The sequence below is a fragment of the Cherax quadricarinatus genome, chromosome 1 (assembly GCF_038502225.1).
Source record: "Cherax quadricarinatus isolate ZL_2023a chromosome 1, ASM3850222v1, whole genome shotgun sequence".
In the NCBI taxonomy this organism is placed as follows: Eukaryota; Metazoa; Arthropoda; class Malacostraca; order Decapoda; family Parastacidae; genus Cherax; species Cherax quadricarinatus.
Genome location: NC_091292.1, coordinates 79362259 through 79379043, shown reverse-complemented (window position 1 = coordinate 79379043; position 16785 = coordinate 79362259). Strand labels below are relative to the sequence as shown.

The 16785-nt window shown below is 49.4% G+C and overlaps 1 protein-coding gene across 5 annotated transcripts in view; it reads right to left on the bottom strand.

Moving 5' to 3' along the window:
• LOC128688956 (receptor-type guanylate cyclase Gyc76C) overlaps positions 1-16785 on the bottom strand; it is a 619662-nt gene that overhangs the window by 575149 nt on the left and 27728 nt on the right. For all 5 annotated transcript variants that reach the window (XR_011391737.1, XM_070083032.1, XM_070083048.1 and 2 more), the window contains exons 2-3: positions 13384-13748; positions 900-1055 (exon numbers count right to left, since the gene is read on the bottom strand). Coding sequence is in view for 4 of the 5 variants with exons in the window: in XM_070083032.1 (XP_069939133.1) it covers positions 900-1055; positions 13384-13731 (504 nt within the window). In the remaining variant the exon portion in view is untranslated. The remainder of the gene's footprint in view (positions 1-899; positions 1056-13383; positions 13749-16785) is intronic.

Below are 16785 nucleotides of genomic sequence, written 5' to 3'. Positions count from 1 at the left end.
AATTAGAAACAAAGGAAGGACTGAGACTTGTTAAGACATTATTATAGGTATTGCAAGGAGTAGAAAATGTGTTTTATCACAGTGAAGATTCTCGAAGTCAAAGGAAAGGAGTTTAACAACCAAAGAGCTGTTAAACTGCAAAAATGATCTGAAAATATGGAAAAAATGGAAATAGACAAAAATCAAAGGAATAGAGGTCATTATTGTTGATGAGCACATTGGCTAAGGCATCAGAAAAGAGAATGAGAAAGAAAGAAGTAGAGCTCCCAGAAAGAAACGTATGCATACGAAGTAACCAATATGGATTTAAGGATGGTAAATCCCGCCTTTCTCTACCAGTAACAAACCACAAACAGGAAAGACAGGAGAGGGTCGACTGAATTTTCGTAGATTGCAAGAAAACATTCGACACCGTAAACACAAGAGGCTGATCTTCATTATTATAACATTCACGGAGGAAGCTCGAAACATGCTGGAGTCATTTAGTGTCAGGGAAAAATAAAAGGTAACTGGATTCGAAACGAAGGATAGTTACAGTTCTTTGGATGAAGAGCGCGCCACCAGCAACAAGGAACTTCCGTTAAAGGAAGGCTCGTCTACAAGTTGGAGGAGAAGGAAGGAGCAACAGAGGTCCTCAAGTGGTTACAAGGACAAAAACTCAAGAAGTAAAAGAAACAGAGCAATGGTAAGAAGTAGTGTATGAAGCAAGGATGATGGTAAGAGAGAATGTATGAGGCAAGGCTGGTGGTAAGACTGAATGTACCCAGCAAAGATGATGGGAAGAGTCCCCTGGTGTTCAGTACTTTAGAGCTTAGCTTTTCACGATTTCCGCGAAGGAAGGGTCAGAATGAAGCATGATTTGATCCCTGCATGCACAAAAAGGCAGTCATAATATTTACCTCGAACCTCATGATGTAGTTCTCTGGCAGGACAGATCTCTTGTTGACATCCTCGACTGACGAAGAGAAAGCCCCAATGATCTTGAGACCCAGTCTCTCGTCCTTGTCCCCCAACCTGGTGGGCAGGAAGCCTACCAGCAGACTCTTGGTGCTATTCTGCATAACATAACGCAGCGTTATCATAAAAAAATAATATACAAGATAAGAAATTAGATACATGTGCAGCACCTGGGTATCTTTACCAATTCGATGCAGAGACGTTATGCGACGACAGTACAAGATGAGGTAATCAGTCCCTCAGCTTTTCAGAACTATACACAGTATATAAGGCAATCAGTCCCTCAGCACATGGGTTTAATGGCTCACAAGACACTCTTACAACACTGTTATTAACGCCACGTTATTCATAACGTACTGATAACTTATTGATAACTTACAGGTAACTTAGTAACTTACTGACAGAGTGTAAGTTAAACCCATTATGACTTTGTATGATTGATCTCACTCAAAATAATATGAAGTTCAAAGAGGAGAAATTTTAATTGCTCAGATAAGGAAAACTTGAAGAAATTAAAAATGTGTCAGGGTATACCACAAATTCTAACCACACAATAGAGCGGAAAAGTAATGTGAAGGACCTGGGAGTGATAATCTCGGAGGATCTCGCCTTCAAAGACCACAACAATGTATCTACCTCATCTGCTAGGAAAATGATAGGATGAATAATGAGAACCTTCAAAACTAGGGACGCCAAGCCCATGATGATTCTCTTCAAATCGCTTGTGCTCTCTAGGCTGGAATACTGCTGTACACTAACGGCCCCCTTCAAGGCTAGAGACACTGCAGACCTGGAGAGCGTACAAAGAACTTTCACGCCACACATAAGTGCGATAAGGCACTTAAACTACTGGGAACGATTGAAGGTCCTTGATCTGTATACCCTTGAACGCAGGCGAGAGAGATACATGATAATATACACTTGGAAGGTCCTGGAGGGATTGGTACCAAATCTGCACACAAAAATCACTCCATATGGAAGCAAAAGACTCGGCAGGAGATGTAACATTCCCTCCATGGAAAGCTGTGGCCCCACAAGTACACTGAGAGACAACAAAATAAGTGTCCGGGGCCCAAGACTGTTCAACTGCCTCCCAGCATACATAAGGGGGATTACCAATAGACCCCTGGCTGTCTTCAAGAAGGCACTGGACAAGCACCTGAAGTCAGTACCTGACCAACCGGGCTGTGGTTCGTACTTCAGCTTGCGTGCGGCCAGCAGTAACAGTCTGGTTGATCAGACCCTGATCCACCATGAGACAGCACAGCAGCAGCAGCAATAGCAGCAGCACAGCAGTACAGCAGCAGCAGTACAGCAGGCAGCAGTACAGCCAGCAGCACAGCAGCAGCAGCAGCAGCCAGCAACTGGCAGCAGCAGCAACAGCAGCAGCAGCAGCAACAGCAGCAGCAGGCCAGCAGCAGCAGCAACAGCAACAGCAGCAAGGCAGGCCAGCAGCAGCAGCACGCAGGCGTTGGCAAAAACAAGGCAGCAGCGTTCAGCAGCAGCAGCACAGCAGCAGTGCAGCAGTACCGCAGCAGCAGCAACAGCAGCAGCAGTACCGCAGCAACAGCAGCAGTACCGCAGCAGCACCAGCAACAGCAGCAGTACCGCAGCAGCAGCAACAGCAGCAGCAGTACCGCAGCAGCACCAGCAGTACCGCAGCAGCAGCAACAGCAGCAGTACCGCAGCAGCAGCACAGTGGTGCAATAGCAGCAGCAGCTGCAGCAACAGCAGCAGAGCACAGTGCAGCAGCAACAGCAGCAGCAGAAAACAGCGCAGCAGGCTGGCAGCAACAGCAGCAGGCAGCAAGAAAGTAGCAGCAATAGCAGCAGTACAGCAGCAAGGCAGCAGCAATAGCAGAAGCAGTAACAAAGGTGGTGCAGTAACAGGCAGCAGAGCAGCAGTACAAAGCAGCAGCAGCACACACAGCAGCAATAGCACCAGTACAGCAGCAGTACAGTAGCAGCACTAGCAGTGGGCCAAGGCAGCAGCAGGTAGCAGTAATAGCAGCAACAGCAGCAGTAACAGCAGCAGCACAGCAGCAGCAACAGCAGCAGCAGGTACAGCAGCAATAGTAGCAGCAGCAGCGCAGTAGAAAACAGAAGCAGCAGTGTTGCAGTAATGAGCAGCAGCAGCAGCACAGCAACAGTAGCAGTACAGCAGCAGTAGCAGCAGCAGCAGTAGCAGTACAGAAACAGTAGCAGCAGCAGCAACAGCAGCAGTAGCATACCACAGCACAGTAACAGTACAGGCACAGAGCAGCACTAGCAACACAGCAGCAGCTGCAGCAGTAACAGCAACAGTAGCAGGCAACAGCAGCAGCAGCAGTAATGGCACCATACAGTACACAGTAGTAGCAGCAGTACAGTAGCAGTAGCAGTAGCAAATGTAACAGCAGCAGTAGTAACAGTAGTAGCAGGCCAGCACAGCACAGCAGGCAGCAGTAACAGCAACAGCAGCAGCAGCAGCACAGCAACAGCACTAGCACAGCAATAGTAGCAGCACAGCAGCAGCAGTACAGCAGCAGCAGCAGGCCAGCAACAGCAGCAGCAGCAGCACAGCAGCAACAGCAGCAGCAGCAGCAGCAGCACAGCAACAGCAGTACAGCAGCAGCAGCACCAGCAACAGCAGGCAGCCAGCAGCACAGCAACAACAGCAGCAGCAGCAGCAACAGCAGCAGCAGCAGCAACAGCAGCAACAGCAGCAGCAACAGCAGCAGCAGCAGCAGCAGCAGGCACAGCAGCAGCAGCAACAGCAGCAGCAGCAGCAACAGCAGCAGTAACAGCAGCAGGTACCAGCAGGCAGCAGCAGCAAGGCAGCAGCAGCAGGCCAGCAGCAGCAGCAACAGCAGCAGTACAGCAGCAGTAATGAGAAAGAGCAGTAACAATAGCAGCAAGAGCAGCAGCAGCACAGCAGAGCAGTGAGCACAGCAGCAGCAGCACAGAGTGAACACAGCAGCACAGGTATAACAGCAGCAGCAACAGCAGTGGCTTGTGCAGCAGCAGCAGCAGCAACAGCAGGCCATGGCACAGCAGCAGGCAGCAGCAGTAGCAGCAGCAGCAGTGAGCATGCAGTAACAGCAGCAGCAGCAGCAATAGCACTAGCAGCAGTACAGTAACAGTGCAGCAGCACACACAGCAGCAGTAGCAGCAGCAGGCACAGCAGCAGGCAGCACAGTAGCAACAGCAGCATTAGCAGTACCCAGTAACAGCAGCAGCAGCAGTACAGCAGCAGCAGCAGCAACAGCAGCAGCAGCACAGCAGCAGCACAGCAGCAACAGCAGCAGCAGCACAGCAGCAGCAGCACAGCAGCAGCAACAGCAGCAGCAGCAACAGCAGCAGCAACAGCAGCACACAGCAGGCAACAGCAGCAGCAGTAACAGCAGCAGCAGCAACAGCAGCAGTAATAGCAGCAGCAGCACAGGCAGCAGCAAGGCAGTAGCAGCAGCAGCAGCACAGCAGCAGTGGCACAGCAGCAGCAGCAGCAGCACAGCAGTGGCAGGTAGCAGCAGCAACAGGCAGCAGCAGCAATGAGCAGCAGGCAACAGCAGCAGCAGTCAGCAGCAACAGCAGCAGGCCAGCAGCAGCAGCAGCAGCACAGTAGCAGCAGCAAGCAGCAGCAGCAGCAGCAGCGGCAGCACAGCAAACACAGCACTGAACAGCAGCAACAGCAGCAGCAGCAGCAGGAGCAACAACAGCAGGCAGCAGCAACAGCAGTACCAGCAGCAACAGCAGCAGCACAGCAGCAGCAGCACAGCAGCAGCAGCACAGCAGCAGGCAGCAACAGCAGCAGCAGCAGCAGCAATAGCAGCAGCAGCAGCACAGCAGGTGCAATAGCAGTACTAGCAGCACCAGCAACAAGTAGCAGCAACAGCATAGTGCCCAGCAGCAGCAGCAAACGCAGCAGCAGCAACAGCAGCAGCAACAGTAGCAGTAACAGCAGCAGCAGCACAGCAGCAGTGGCAACAGCAGTGTGCACAGCAGCAGCAGTAACAGCAGCAGCAGCAGCAACAGCAGCACAGCAGCAGCAGAGCAACAGCAGCAGAGGCGCCAGTAGCAGCAGCAATAGCAGCAGCACAGCAGCAGCAGTACAGTAGCAGCAGCAAGAGCAGTACAGGCAGCAGCAGCAGCAGCACAGCAGCAGCAGCAACAGCAGCAGCAGCAGGTGCACAGCAGCAGCAGCAGCAGTGCAACAGCAGGTGCAGCAGTAACAGCAGCAGCAGCAACAGCAGTAGCAACAGTAGCAGCAGGAAAACGCAGCAGCAACAGCAGCAGCAGTGGCAACAGCAGCAGCAACAGCAGCAGCAGCACAGCAGCAGCAACAGCAGCAAGGCAGCAGCAGCAGCACAGCAGCAGCAGCAGCACAACAGCAGCAGCAGCAGCACAGCAGTACCAGCAGCACAGCAAGGCACCAGCAGCAGCAGCAGCAGCAGCAGCACAGCAGCAGCAGCAGCAGGCCAGCAGGCAGCAGCAGCAGCACAGTAGCAGCAGGCAACAGCACAGCAGCAATGTTGGCAGCAGCCAGCAGCAGCACTAGCAGCACAGCAGTGCAGTAGCTGCAGCAACAGCAGCAGCAGCGCACAGCAGCAGCAGCAGCAGCAACAGCAGCAGCAGCAGTACAGCAGCAAGGCAGCAGTACAGCAGCAGCAGCAACAGCAGCAGCAGCAGCACAGCAGCAGTGCAGCACAGTAGCAGCAGCACAGCAGCAGAAGGGCAGCAACAGCAGCAGTACAGCAGCAGCAGTAACAGCAGCAGCAGCAGCAATGCAGCAGTAGCAGTACAGTAGCAGCAGCAGCAGTACAACAGTAGCAGTAGGCATTAATAATAGTAGTACAGTACCAGGCAACAGCAGTAGCAGCAGCAGCATTAGCAGTAAGAGTAGGCAGTAATAGTGCCAACAGCAGTAGCAATAGCAGGAAAATAGTAGCAGCAGTAACAGTAGCATGGCACAGTAGTAATAGCAGCAATGCAGTAGTAGCAGCAGCAGTAGCAATAGTAGCAGTAGCAGCAGCAGCAGTAATGCAGTACAGTACAGTAGCAGCAATAGCAGGGTAGCACAGAAAGAGGTGCAGAAAAAGTAGCAATAGCAGTAGTAGCAGTACCAATAGCAACAGTACAGCATAGCAGTAACAGTAGTAGCAGCATGAAGTAATAACAATAGCAGTCATGGTGCAGTAATAGCAATAGCAGTAGCAGTAACAGTAGTAGCAGCAGTACAGTAACTGCAATAGCAGTAGTGCAGCAGCAGTAACAGCACAGCAGCAGTACAGCAGCAGTAACAGCAACAGTAACAGCAGCAGCAGGTGCAACAGCAATAGCAGCAGTAGCAGCACAGTACAGCAATAGCAAGAGTAATAGCAACAGCAGCAGCAGCAGCAGCAGTACAGTAGCAGCAGTGTGCAACAGCACAGCAGCAGCAGCAGCAGCACAGCACAGCAGTGGCAGTAGCACAGTGAACAAGTAGCAGTAGCAATAGCAGCAGGTCAACAACAGCAGGCAACAGGCAGCAGCAGCACCAGCACAGCAGCAGGCCAGCAGCAACAGTAGTGGTACAGTAGCAGCAGCACAGTGAGCAGGCAGCAGCAGCAGGCTGAGAAGCAGCAGCAGCAAGCAGCAGCAGCAGGCAATAGTAGGCAGCAACAGCAGCAGCAGCAGTACCAGCAGCAGCAGCATTGTTAGCAGCAGTAGCAGCAATAGCAGTACACAGCAGCAGCAAATAGCAGCAGCAGGCCAGCAGCAGCAGCAACAGTGGCACAGCAGCAGCAGCAGCAGCAATAGCAGCAGGCACAATAGCAGCAGTAGCAGCAGCAAATAGCAAACAGCAGTAACAGCAGCAGAGCAATAACAGCAGTAACAGCAGCAGCAGTGTACAGCAGCAGCAACAGCAGCAGCAGAAACAGTAGCAGCAACAGTAGCAGTGTGCACAGTAACAGCAGCAGTAACAGCAGCAACAGCAGCAGGCTAGCAGCAGCAGCACAGCAGCAGCAGCAGCAACAGTGCAGTGAGGCCAGCAGTACAGCAGCAGCAGCTGCAATAGCAGCAGCAGCAACAGCAGCAGCAGCAGTACAGCAGCAGCAACAGCAGCAGCAGCAGCAACAGCAACAGCAGCAGCAAATAACAACAGCAGCAGCAACAGCAGTAGCAGCAGCACAGCAGCAGGCAGCAGGCCAGCAGTAACAGCAGCAGCAGCACCAGCACAGCAGCAGCAGCAGCAAACAGCAGCAACAGCAGCAGCAGCAGTACAGCAGTGCAGTAACAGCAGCAGTAACAGCAGCAGCAGCAGCAGCAAGGCAGCAGCAGCACAGCAGCAGCAGCAGCAACAGCAGCAGCACAGCAGCAGCAGCAGCAAATGGCAGCAGCAGTACAGTGCAGTAACAGTGCAGTGCAGTAGCAGCAGTAACAGCAGCAGGCCAGCAGTAGCAGTACAGAGCAGTACAGTGGCAGCAGTGAGCAGCAACAGCAGCAGCAGGTACCAGCAGCAGCAGTATAAGTGTTACAGCAGCAGCAAGGCAGTGCAGCAGCAGCAGCAACCACAGCAGTTGCACAGCAGCAATAGCAGCAGCAACAGCATCAGCAACAGCTGCAGCAGCAGCAACAGCAACAGCAGCAGCAAGGCAGCAGCAGGCAGCAGTAAACTGCAACAGCAACAACACAGCAGCAGCAGCAACAGCAGTAGCAGCAGCAATAGCAGTAGCAGCAGCAACAGCAACAGCATTAGCAATAGCAACAGCAGCAGCAGCAACAGGCAGCAGCAACAGCAGCAGTAGCAGTACAGCAGCAGTAGCAGCACAGCAAGAGCAGCAGCAGCAGCACAGCAATAGCAGCAGTGAGCCCAGTAGCAGCAATAGTACAGCAGTAGCACAGTGCAGCACCAGCAACAGCAGCAGCTTGCAGCAGCAATAGCAGCAACAGCAGCAGCAGCAACAGCAGCAGCAGCAGCACAGCAGCAGCAGCAACAGTAGCAGCAGCAGCAGAACAGCAGCAGCAGCAACAGCACCAGCAACAGCAGCAGCAGCAACAGTACAGCAGCAGTAGCAGCACAGCAGCAGCAACAACAGCAGCAGCAGCAGCACAGCAACAGCAGCAGCAGCAGCAGCACTGGCACAGCAGGAGTACAGTAACAGCAGCAGCAGCAGCAGCACCAGCAATAGTAGCAGAAGCAGCAGGTAAATAGCAGCAGCAACAGCAGCAGCAGCAGCACAGCAGTACAGCAGCAGCAGTAGCAGCAACAGCAGTGCAGCAGCACAGCAGCAGCAGCAGCAACAGCAGCAGCAACAGCAGCAGTACAGTAGCAGCAGCAATAGCAGCAGTAACAGCAACAGCAGCAGCACAGCAGCAGCAGCAATACACCAGTAGCAGTAGAAAACAGCAGTAGCAGTGTCAACAGCAGTAGTAATAGCAGTGAGCAGTAGTAGTAGTAACAGTAGTAGCAGTAGGCAACAGCAGTAGCAGCAGAGTAATAGCATGTAAAGCTAAAAGGACAAGTGCAACTAATGTGACATTTATTGTGGCAATGCCTGCCTCCAGGAGCCTCTTTATCATCATTACAAACAATACATGGACACAGAGGGTATATAAAGGCTCAGGAGTGAGGTGAATACTAGTGAGGTACCACTGATGTCTACTAGTGGCAGTACAGTAGTAGCAACAGTAGCAGTAGTAAGAAAGGCAGTAATAGTAGTAGCATAGGTATGTTAGCAGCAGCAGCACATGGCAGCAGTAATAGCAGCAGCAGCAGGCCAGGCAATAGTGGCAGCAGCACAGTGCAGGCACATGCAGCAGCAGTAGCAGCAATGCAGCAGCAGCAGCAGCAACAGCAGCAGGCAGCAAGGCACAGTGTTGGCAATAACAGTAGCAGTAATAGTAGCAGTACAGGCAGGCAGCAACAGCAGCAGCAGCAGCAGCAGCAGTACCAGCACAGCAGTTTGCAGCAATGGCAGCAACAGCAGCAGCAGTACAGCAGGCAAGAGCAGCAGTACAGCAGCAGTAGCAACAGCAGGCAGCGGCCAGCAGCAGCAGTACAGTAGCAGCAGCAGCACAGTACAGCAGTAGCAGCAGCAGCACAGCAGTACAGCAGCACAGCAGTAACAGCAGCAACAGCAGCAGTAGCAGCAGCACAGCAGCAGCACTGCAGCAGCAATAGCAGCAGCAACAGCAGCAGCAACAGCAGCAGCAGCACAGTGCAGTATAACAGGCAGCAGCAACAGCAGCACAGCGGCACAGCAACAGCAGCAGCAGCAGCAACAGCAGCAAGGGCAGTGCAACAGCAGCAGCAGCACAGCAGCAGCACAGCAGCAGGCCGCAGCAGCAACAGCAGCAGCAGCAGCAGCACAGCAGCAGCAGGCCAGCAGCAGCAGCACAGCAGTAGCAGTAACAGCAGTAACACCAGTGCAGTAGCAATAGCAGCAGCAGCAACAGCAGCAGTAACAGCAAGTTGGCACAGTAGCAGTAGCAACAGCAGCAGCAATAGCAGCAGCAGCAACAGCAGCAGCAGCAATAGCAGCAGCAACAGCGCGCAGCACAGCAGCAGCAGCAACAGCAGCAGGCACAGGCAGCAATAGCAGTGCAGCAGCGCCAGCAGCACAGCAGGCCAGCACAGCAGCAACAGCACAGCAGGCAGTACTAGCAATAGCAGCAGCACAGCAGCAGCAGTACAGTAGCAGCAGCACAGCAGCAGCAACAGCAGGTGCAGCAGCACAGCAGCAGCAGCAGCAGGAACAGCAGCAGTACAGTAGCAGCAACAGTAGCAGCAGCAGTACAGCAGCAGAGCAGCAGTACAGCAGCCGCAGCAGCAGGTAACAGCAGCAGCAGCAGCAGCAGCAACAGCAGCAGCAACAGCAGCAGCACGAGCAGCATGAGCAGCAACAGCAGCAGCACAGCAGCAGCACAGCAGCAGCAGCAGCAACAACAGAGCATGGTTCACAGCAACAGCAGCAGGCAGCAACAGCAGCAGGCAGCAGCAACAGCAGCAGTACAGCAGGAACAGCAGCAGCAACAGCAGCAGCAACAGCAACAGCAGCAGCAGCAGCAGCAGTACCAGCAGCAGCAACAGCAGCAGCAGGCCATGGCAACAGCAGCAGCAGCACAGCAGCAGCAACAGTAGTAGTAGTAATAGGGGCAGCACATAGCAGGCAAGAAGAGTAGCAATAGCAGTAGCAGTAGTAGTAGCAATAGTAGTAGTAGCAGTAATAGTAGGAGTAATAGTAGCAGTAATAGCAGTAATAGTAGGCAGGCAACAGTACAGCAGCAGCAGCACAGTGGTAGCAAGGCAGCAGCAGCAGCAACAGCAGCAGTACAGCAGCACAGTGCAGCAACAGCAGCAGCAGCAGCAATGCAAGGTGCAGCAGGCCAGCAGCAGCAGCAACAGCAGCAGCAGCAGCAGCACCAGCAGCAGCAATAGCAGCAGCAACAGCAGGCAACTGCAGGCAACAGGCCAGCAGCAGCAGCAATAGCAGTAGTAGCAAATAGCAGCACCACCAGCAGCAGTACAGTAGCAGAAAAGAGAGCAGCAATAGCCTCTAGCAGCACAGGCAAGAGCAGCAGCAGCAGTACAGCAGCACAGTAGCAGTGAGCAAGGCAGTAGCAAACATGCAGCACAGTAGCAGCAGTACAGCAGCAGTAGCAGCAGCACAGCAGGCCAGCAGCAGCAGCAACAGCAATAGTAGCAGCAGCAGCACAGCAGAAAGCAACCAACAGCAGCAGCACAGCAGTAGCACAGCAGCAGCACGCCAGCAGCACAGCAGCAGCAGCAATAGCAGCACCAGCAGTGCAGCACAGCGCAGCAGCAGCAGGCAACAGCAGCAATAGCAGCAGCAGCACACAGCAGCACTAGCAGCAGCAGCAACATAGCAGAGCAACAGGTGCAGCAGTAACAGCAGCAGCACAGCAGCTTGGCAGTAGTAGCAGCAGCAATAGTGCAGCAGGCAGCAGCAGGCAGCAGCAGCAGCAGCAACAGCAGCAGGCCAACAGCAGGCAGCAGCAACAGCAGCAGCAGCGTGGCAGCAGCACCAACAGCAGCAGCACAGCAGCAGCAGGCAGCACAGCAGCAGCACAGCAGCAATAGCAGCATAGCAGCAGCAGTGTGCAGCAGCAACACACCAGCAACAGCAGTGTTGCAACAGCAGCAGCAGTAACAGGCAGCAGCAACATAGCAGCAGCAACAGCAGCAGCAACAGCAGCAGTAACAGTGGCAGCAGCAACAGCAGCAGCAGCAGCAACAGCAGCAGCAGCAGCAGCAACAGCAGCAGCAGCAATAGCAGCAGTAGTAGTAATAGTAGTAGTAGTGGTAGTAGTAATAGTATGATTATTATTTTCGTTCTTCTTTTTCTATTATTATTATTATTATTATTATTATTATTATTATTATTATTATTATCAGTATCAGTACTATCATCATTCGTGAGGAAGCCCTAAATCCGAAAGGGTCATACAACGACCAGAAAATGAGAAGTAATGAAGATCCAAGGAATCGGACTTAACCCCTGTTAAGCCCATTCCTTGGATCAAGAGCCCTTGGCTCCAAAGAAGACGGTAAGTCGCTTGACACCTACGGGTATAACCCTTCCCTATGAATAAAATAATAATAATAATAATAATAATAATAATAATAATAATAATATAATTATAAAAATAATAACTAATATTATAATAATAACGGTGGTCACACTAGGTCAGATAAGTTAACAAAGTTAGTCAAAGTTACTTCATGCCAGTAAGTTTCTAAGTTATTAAAAGGCTATCAGTAGTTATGGATGAGTTATCAATAAGTTCTTAGTAAGGCATCAACGAGTGATCAATAAATTAATTATCGGCAAGTTATCACCAAGTTGTTAGGTTATCAACAATTTGTAAGTCAATTTTAATCAAGTTATTGACAAGTTATCACTAAGTTAATAAATTATCAGTAATTTATTCTCTCTCGCTCTCTCTCTCTACAATTGTAAGAATTTCTTTCTCAGTTATCGATGCAAGGAAATTTACTTCCTCTAATTTACTGGATCTTGAGAGAGAGAAAGAGAGAGAGAAAGAGAGAGAGAGAGAGAGAGAGAGAGAGAGAGAGAGAGAGAGAGAGAGAGAGAGAGAGAGAGAGAGAGAGAGAGAGAGAGAGAGAGAGAGAGAGAGAGAGAGATGAATCCAAAGTCAGCTGTGTGGTAGCATTGGACATTACTGGTGCTTTCGACGGAGTGTGGCACCAGGGCCTCTTGGTAAAACTGGAAGCACTGGGAATTACAGGCTCTATGCTACGTCTTCTCAGTGATTACCTTCATGGTAGATCTCTAAGGGAAGTTCTCAATGGAATAGAATCAGCAAGACATCCTACTGACGCAAGTGTTTGACAAGGAAGTTTGCTTGGACCATTGTTATGGAATGTCTACTTCAATGACCTTCTTCATCTCATCCCAGAATCTCATGCATATGCAGACGACTACACTCTGGCATTTACTTAACCAAGAGAAGAAATGCCAGCTGCTCTAAGCTACATCAAACACTAGCTCAGAGCTGTATCAGCTTGAGGAAACTGATGGCAGGTAACATTTGCACCTGAGAAAACACAAATGATCATGGTCTCTAGGCACCATGATGGTAATGCTAAAGCAGTAGTAAGTATCAATGGGAGTGTTGGTACCTGGGAAAGAAGTTGATATCCTTGGAGTGAAATTTGACTCCAAACTGACCATGAAGAACCACGTTGTAAATCTTGCAAACAAGGCAGCCAGGAAGCTTACAGCACTTCGACGTATCTCGCATCTGCTTGACAGTAAGGGTTGCAAAATTCTGTATGAGGCACAAGTACGCTCACACCTTGAGTATGCTCCACTTTCTTGGTTTGCCTGCCCCCCCCCCTCTCATCTGCGACTGCTCGACAGAGTAGAACACAGAGCAAGACTTCTCATCTCTCGCCTGGACCTATCCTGGATAGATCTGTCATTTCAGCAGAGCCTTGAACATAGGAGTGATGAGGGCAGCCTTACTGTTATGTACAAAGCTAACACTGTCAAAGTACCACACTTGGATCCCCTTCGAGGATAGCGAGAAGCAAGCTTCTATACCACAAGACGGGCAGAAAGCAGCAACTTCACTCTGGCTGTACCCTTCTCCAGAACATCACTTCATCTGAGATCATTTATCCCCAGGATGACTCAAGTATGGAACACATTCGTACAGCATAATGATGACAACGAGATAAAGTCAGTTGATCAAATGAAAATACTGGCCCACAGATGGCTCCAACTTCATCCTGTTCTCTACTTGTATTTTTCATAACAATAAAAATGCTTTCAAATGAGCTGATGTAGATAACAGCTCTTAGCTTGTCAATAAAGTTAGGAATCCTTAACTTGTTAATAGCTTGTCAATAAAGATAGGGAACCTTAACCTAAATTTGTCAAATCCTGTATAAAAAAAAATAAAGAAGAATATTACTCACGTCCACCGGAGGCCAAGTATTGGAAAGGTGGCACTTAGGTTCAGGTGTGCTGACTGTTGTGGGCCCATCGGGAAAACCTGCAAGAGTGGTGTTGGGGTAGGTGGTGGTGGGCAGGCTGGACGCCATTACAGTGGTGTCATCCTGGGCTGACCCAGGACTGATGCACCACAACGCTGCTATCATCAACAGGGTAATGATGCGAGTGGTCACACTACGACCACATCTGTGTGTGTGAGTGGCCACACTACGACGACCACATATGTGAGTGTAGCTGGTGTGTGGTCGGGGGCGTCCTCCCCCACCATCCCACCCCCACATGACGAGCCAGAAGTGGCCGTGGGAGGTCATCACAGTGCTCTCACTACCTGTGGGAAGACACAAACACGCGCACGTTACTTGTTATGCATTATATTCACAGGGAAGGCAGAACGAGCCATATGGGTATGGAAATCTTTAGCTCTAGACCTTTCGCACTCTCGTGCGTCGTCAGGAGCTATGCTCCTGACAACAACAAAATAGGACATCTAATTCATTCTAATGAGGACATTAGAGCACTCCAGGATGATTTGAATAGACTGATGCAGTGGTCGGAGAAGTGGCAGATGCAGTTTAATATACACAAATGCAAACTTCTAAATGTTGGACAGTTAAATAACCATGTAACATATAAACTAAATAATGTAGATCTTAATATTACGGATTGTGAAAAGGATTTAGAAGTCCTGGTTAGCAGTAATCTAAAACCAAGACAACAGTGCATAAGTGTTCGCAATAAAGCTAACAGAATCCTTGGCTCCATAGCAAGAAGTATAAATAATAGAAGTCCTCAGGTTGTTCTTCAACTCTATATATCTTTGGTTAGGCCTCATTTAGATTATGCTACACAGTTTTGGTCACCGTATTACAGAATGTATATAAATGCACTGGAAAACGTACAAAGGAGGATAACAGAGCTGATCCCATGTATCAGAAATCTTCCCTATGAGAATAGACTGAGGGCCCTGAATCTGCACTCTCTAGAAAGGCGTAGAATTAGGGGGGATATGATTGAGGCGTATAAATGGAAAACAGAAATTAATAAATCGGATGTAAATAAAGTGCTAAAAATATCTAACATAGACAGGACTCGCAGCAATGGCTTTAAATTGGAAAAATTCAGATTCAGGAAGGATATAGGAAAGAACTGGTTTGGTAATAGAGTTGTGGATGAGTGGAACAAACTCCCGAGTACCGTCATAGACGCTAAGAAGTTGTGTAGTTTTAAAAATAGATTGGCTAAATACATGAGTGGGTGTGGGTGGGTGTGAGTTGGACATGACTAGCTTGTACTACTAGGTCGGATGCACTGCTCCTCCCTTAAGTGACGTGTCTGACCTCACTAGGTCAAGGCACTGGCTTAAGCCGGTGGGAGAACCGGACCTGCCTCGCATAGGCCAGTAGGCCTGTTGCAGTGTTCTTTCTTATGTTCAATATTGCGGCCCCATGGGGCCGCCATTGATAACGTCTGCCTTGCCTCAGAGAATTTCCCCTCTTATCTGTTGTTGTCTTGCAACACTGCATAGCTCCTGACGAAGCACGAGAGTGCGAAAGATTTATAGCTAAAGATTTCCATCCCTAAGAGACTTGTTCTGCAATGTTAAGATCGCCTGGTTGTGACTGTATTATATTCAAAGGGAAATACTAAATTTATTGAGGGTTATACAACATCTAACAAATGGAAGGTAAATACATTAAATCCAAGGGAAGGAAAGTTAGTTCCAGTTCCTCAGATCAAGGTTATAGCAGTAGTAGATCAAGGTTATAGAAGTAGTAGATCAAGGTTACAGCAGTAGTAGATCAAGGGTACAGCAGTAGTAGATCAAGGGTACAGCAGTAGTAGATCAAGGGTACAGCAGTAGTAGATCAAGGTTATAGCAGTAGTAGATCAAGGTTACAGCAGTAGATCAAGGGTACAGCAGTAGTAGATAAGGGTACATCAGTAGTAGATCAAGGGTACAGCAGTAGTAGATCAAGGGCACAGCAGTAGTAGATCAAGGGTACAACAGTAGTAGATCAAGGGTACAGCAGTAGTAGATCAAGGGTACAGCAGTAGTAGATCAAGGGTACAACAGTAGTAGATCAAGGGTACAACAGTAGTAGATCAAGGGTACAGCAGTAGTAGATCAAGGGTACAACAGTAGTAGACCAAGGGTACAGCAGTAGTAGATCAAGGGTACAGCAGTAGATCAACGTTACAGCAGTAGTAGATCAAGGGTACAGCAGTAGTTGATCAAGGTTACAGCAGTAGTAGATCAAGGGTACAGCAGTAGTAGATCAAGGTTACAACAGTAGTAGATCAAGGTACCTCCTGTATCTACAGTAAGAAGGTCAATTCATTTAAGTACAGGTCCACATAAGTACAATTATCATACATAGTAACGTTTAAATTAGCTAGGAGGAACCAAGAAAAGCCAGACAAAGTGACTTATTTCCTTTGGGGTCTCGGTAATATCTTAATATTTAAAGCTTAACTGTAAGATGAAGTAGATTATAACCTTAAAAATTAAAAGAGCTAAGTAACGCAACTCTTTGAAAATCAGTTACAGAAAAAAAGAGGAACAATGGGAATAAAGTGAACTGAGTTATTTTCATGAACATTACATACAGAGTATGAGCTTACAATAACAGGTACATTAACGTTAACTATATAAGAAATTGCTCTTCTCCCTTTCTGTAGCTTCATTCATTAGATACCTTTTTAGGTCTCTTCCTGAAGCAGCTCATGCTAGGACTGGCTTTGTCATGTTCAGGCAGTCAGTTCCACTCCTGCACTGCTGTACAGTAAAACGTTTTTGAGGGCTGACCATCTACTGTAGGCACTACAAAACTGTGATCTCTTTCCCTAGTACTATACTGGCCCGGTGGCCTGGTGGCTAAAGCTCCCGCTTCACACACGGAGGGCCCGGGTTCGATTCCCGGCGGGTGGAAACATTCGACACGTTTCCTTACACCTATTGTCCTGTTCACCTAGCAGCAAATAGGTACCTGGGTGTTAGTCGACTGGTGTGGGTCGCATCCTGGGGGACAAGATTAAGGACCCCAATGGAAATAAGTTAGACAGTCCTCGATGACGCACTGACTTTCTTGGGTTATCCTGGGTGGCTAACCCTCCGGGGTTAAAAATCCGAACGAAATCTTATCTTAAAGTTGACAAACTTGGCAGCAAGATATCCTGGACACTGCTTGTGAGCAATTTTATAAACATAATTTAACTTCAGTTTCTTTACTCTTGCTTCAACATACAACATATCCAGGTTCATCCTGGCTCACACGCACTCTTGATCCCAGGACTAGCATGAATCTCACCATTCTGTTTTGGGTGATTTGTAATTTATCTTTTTATTTTTGTTAAGACAGGGTACC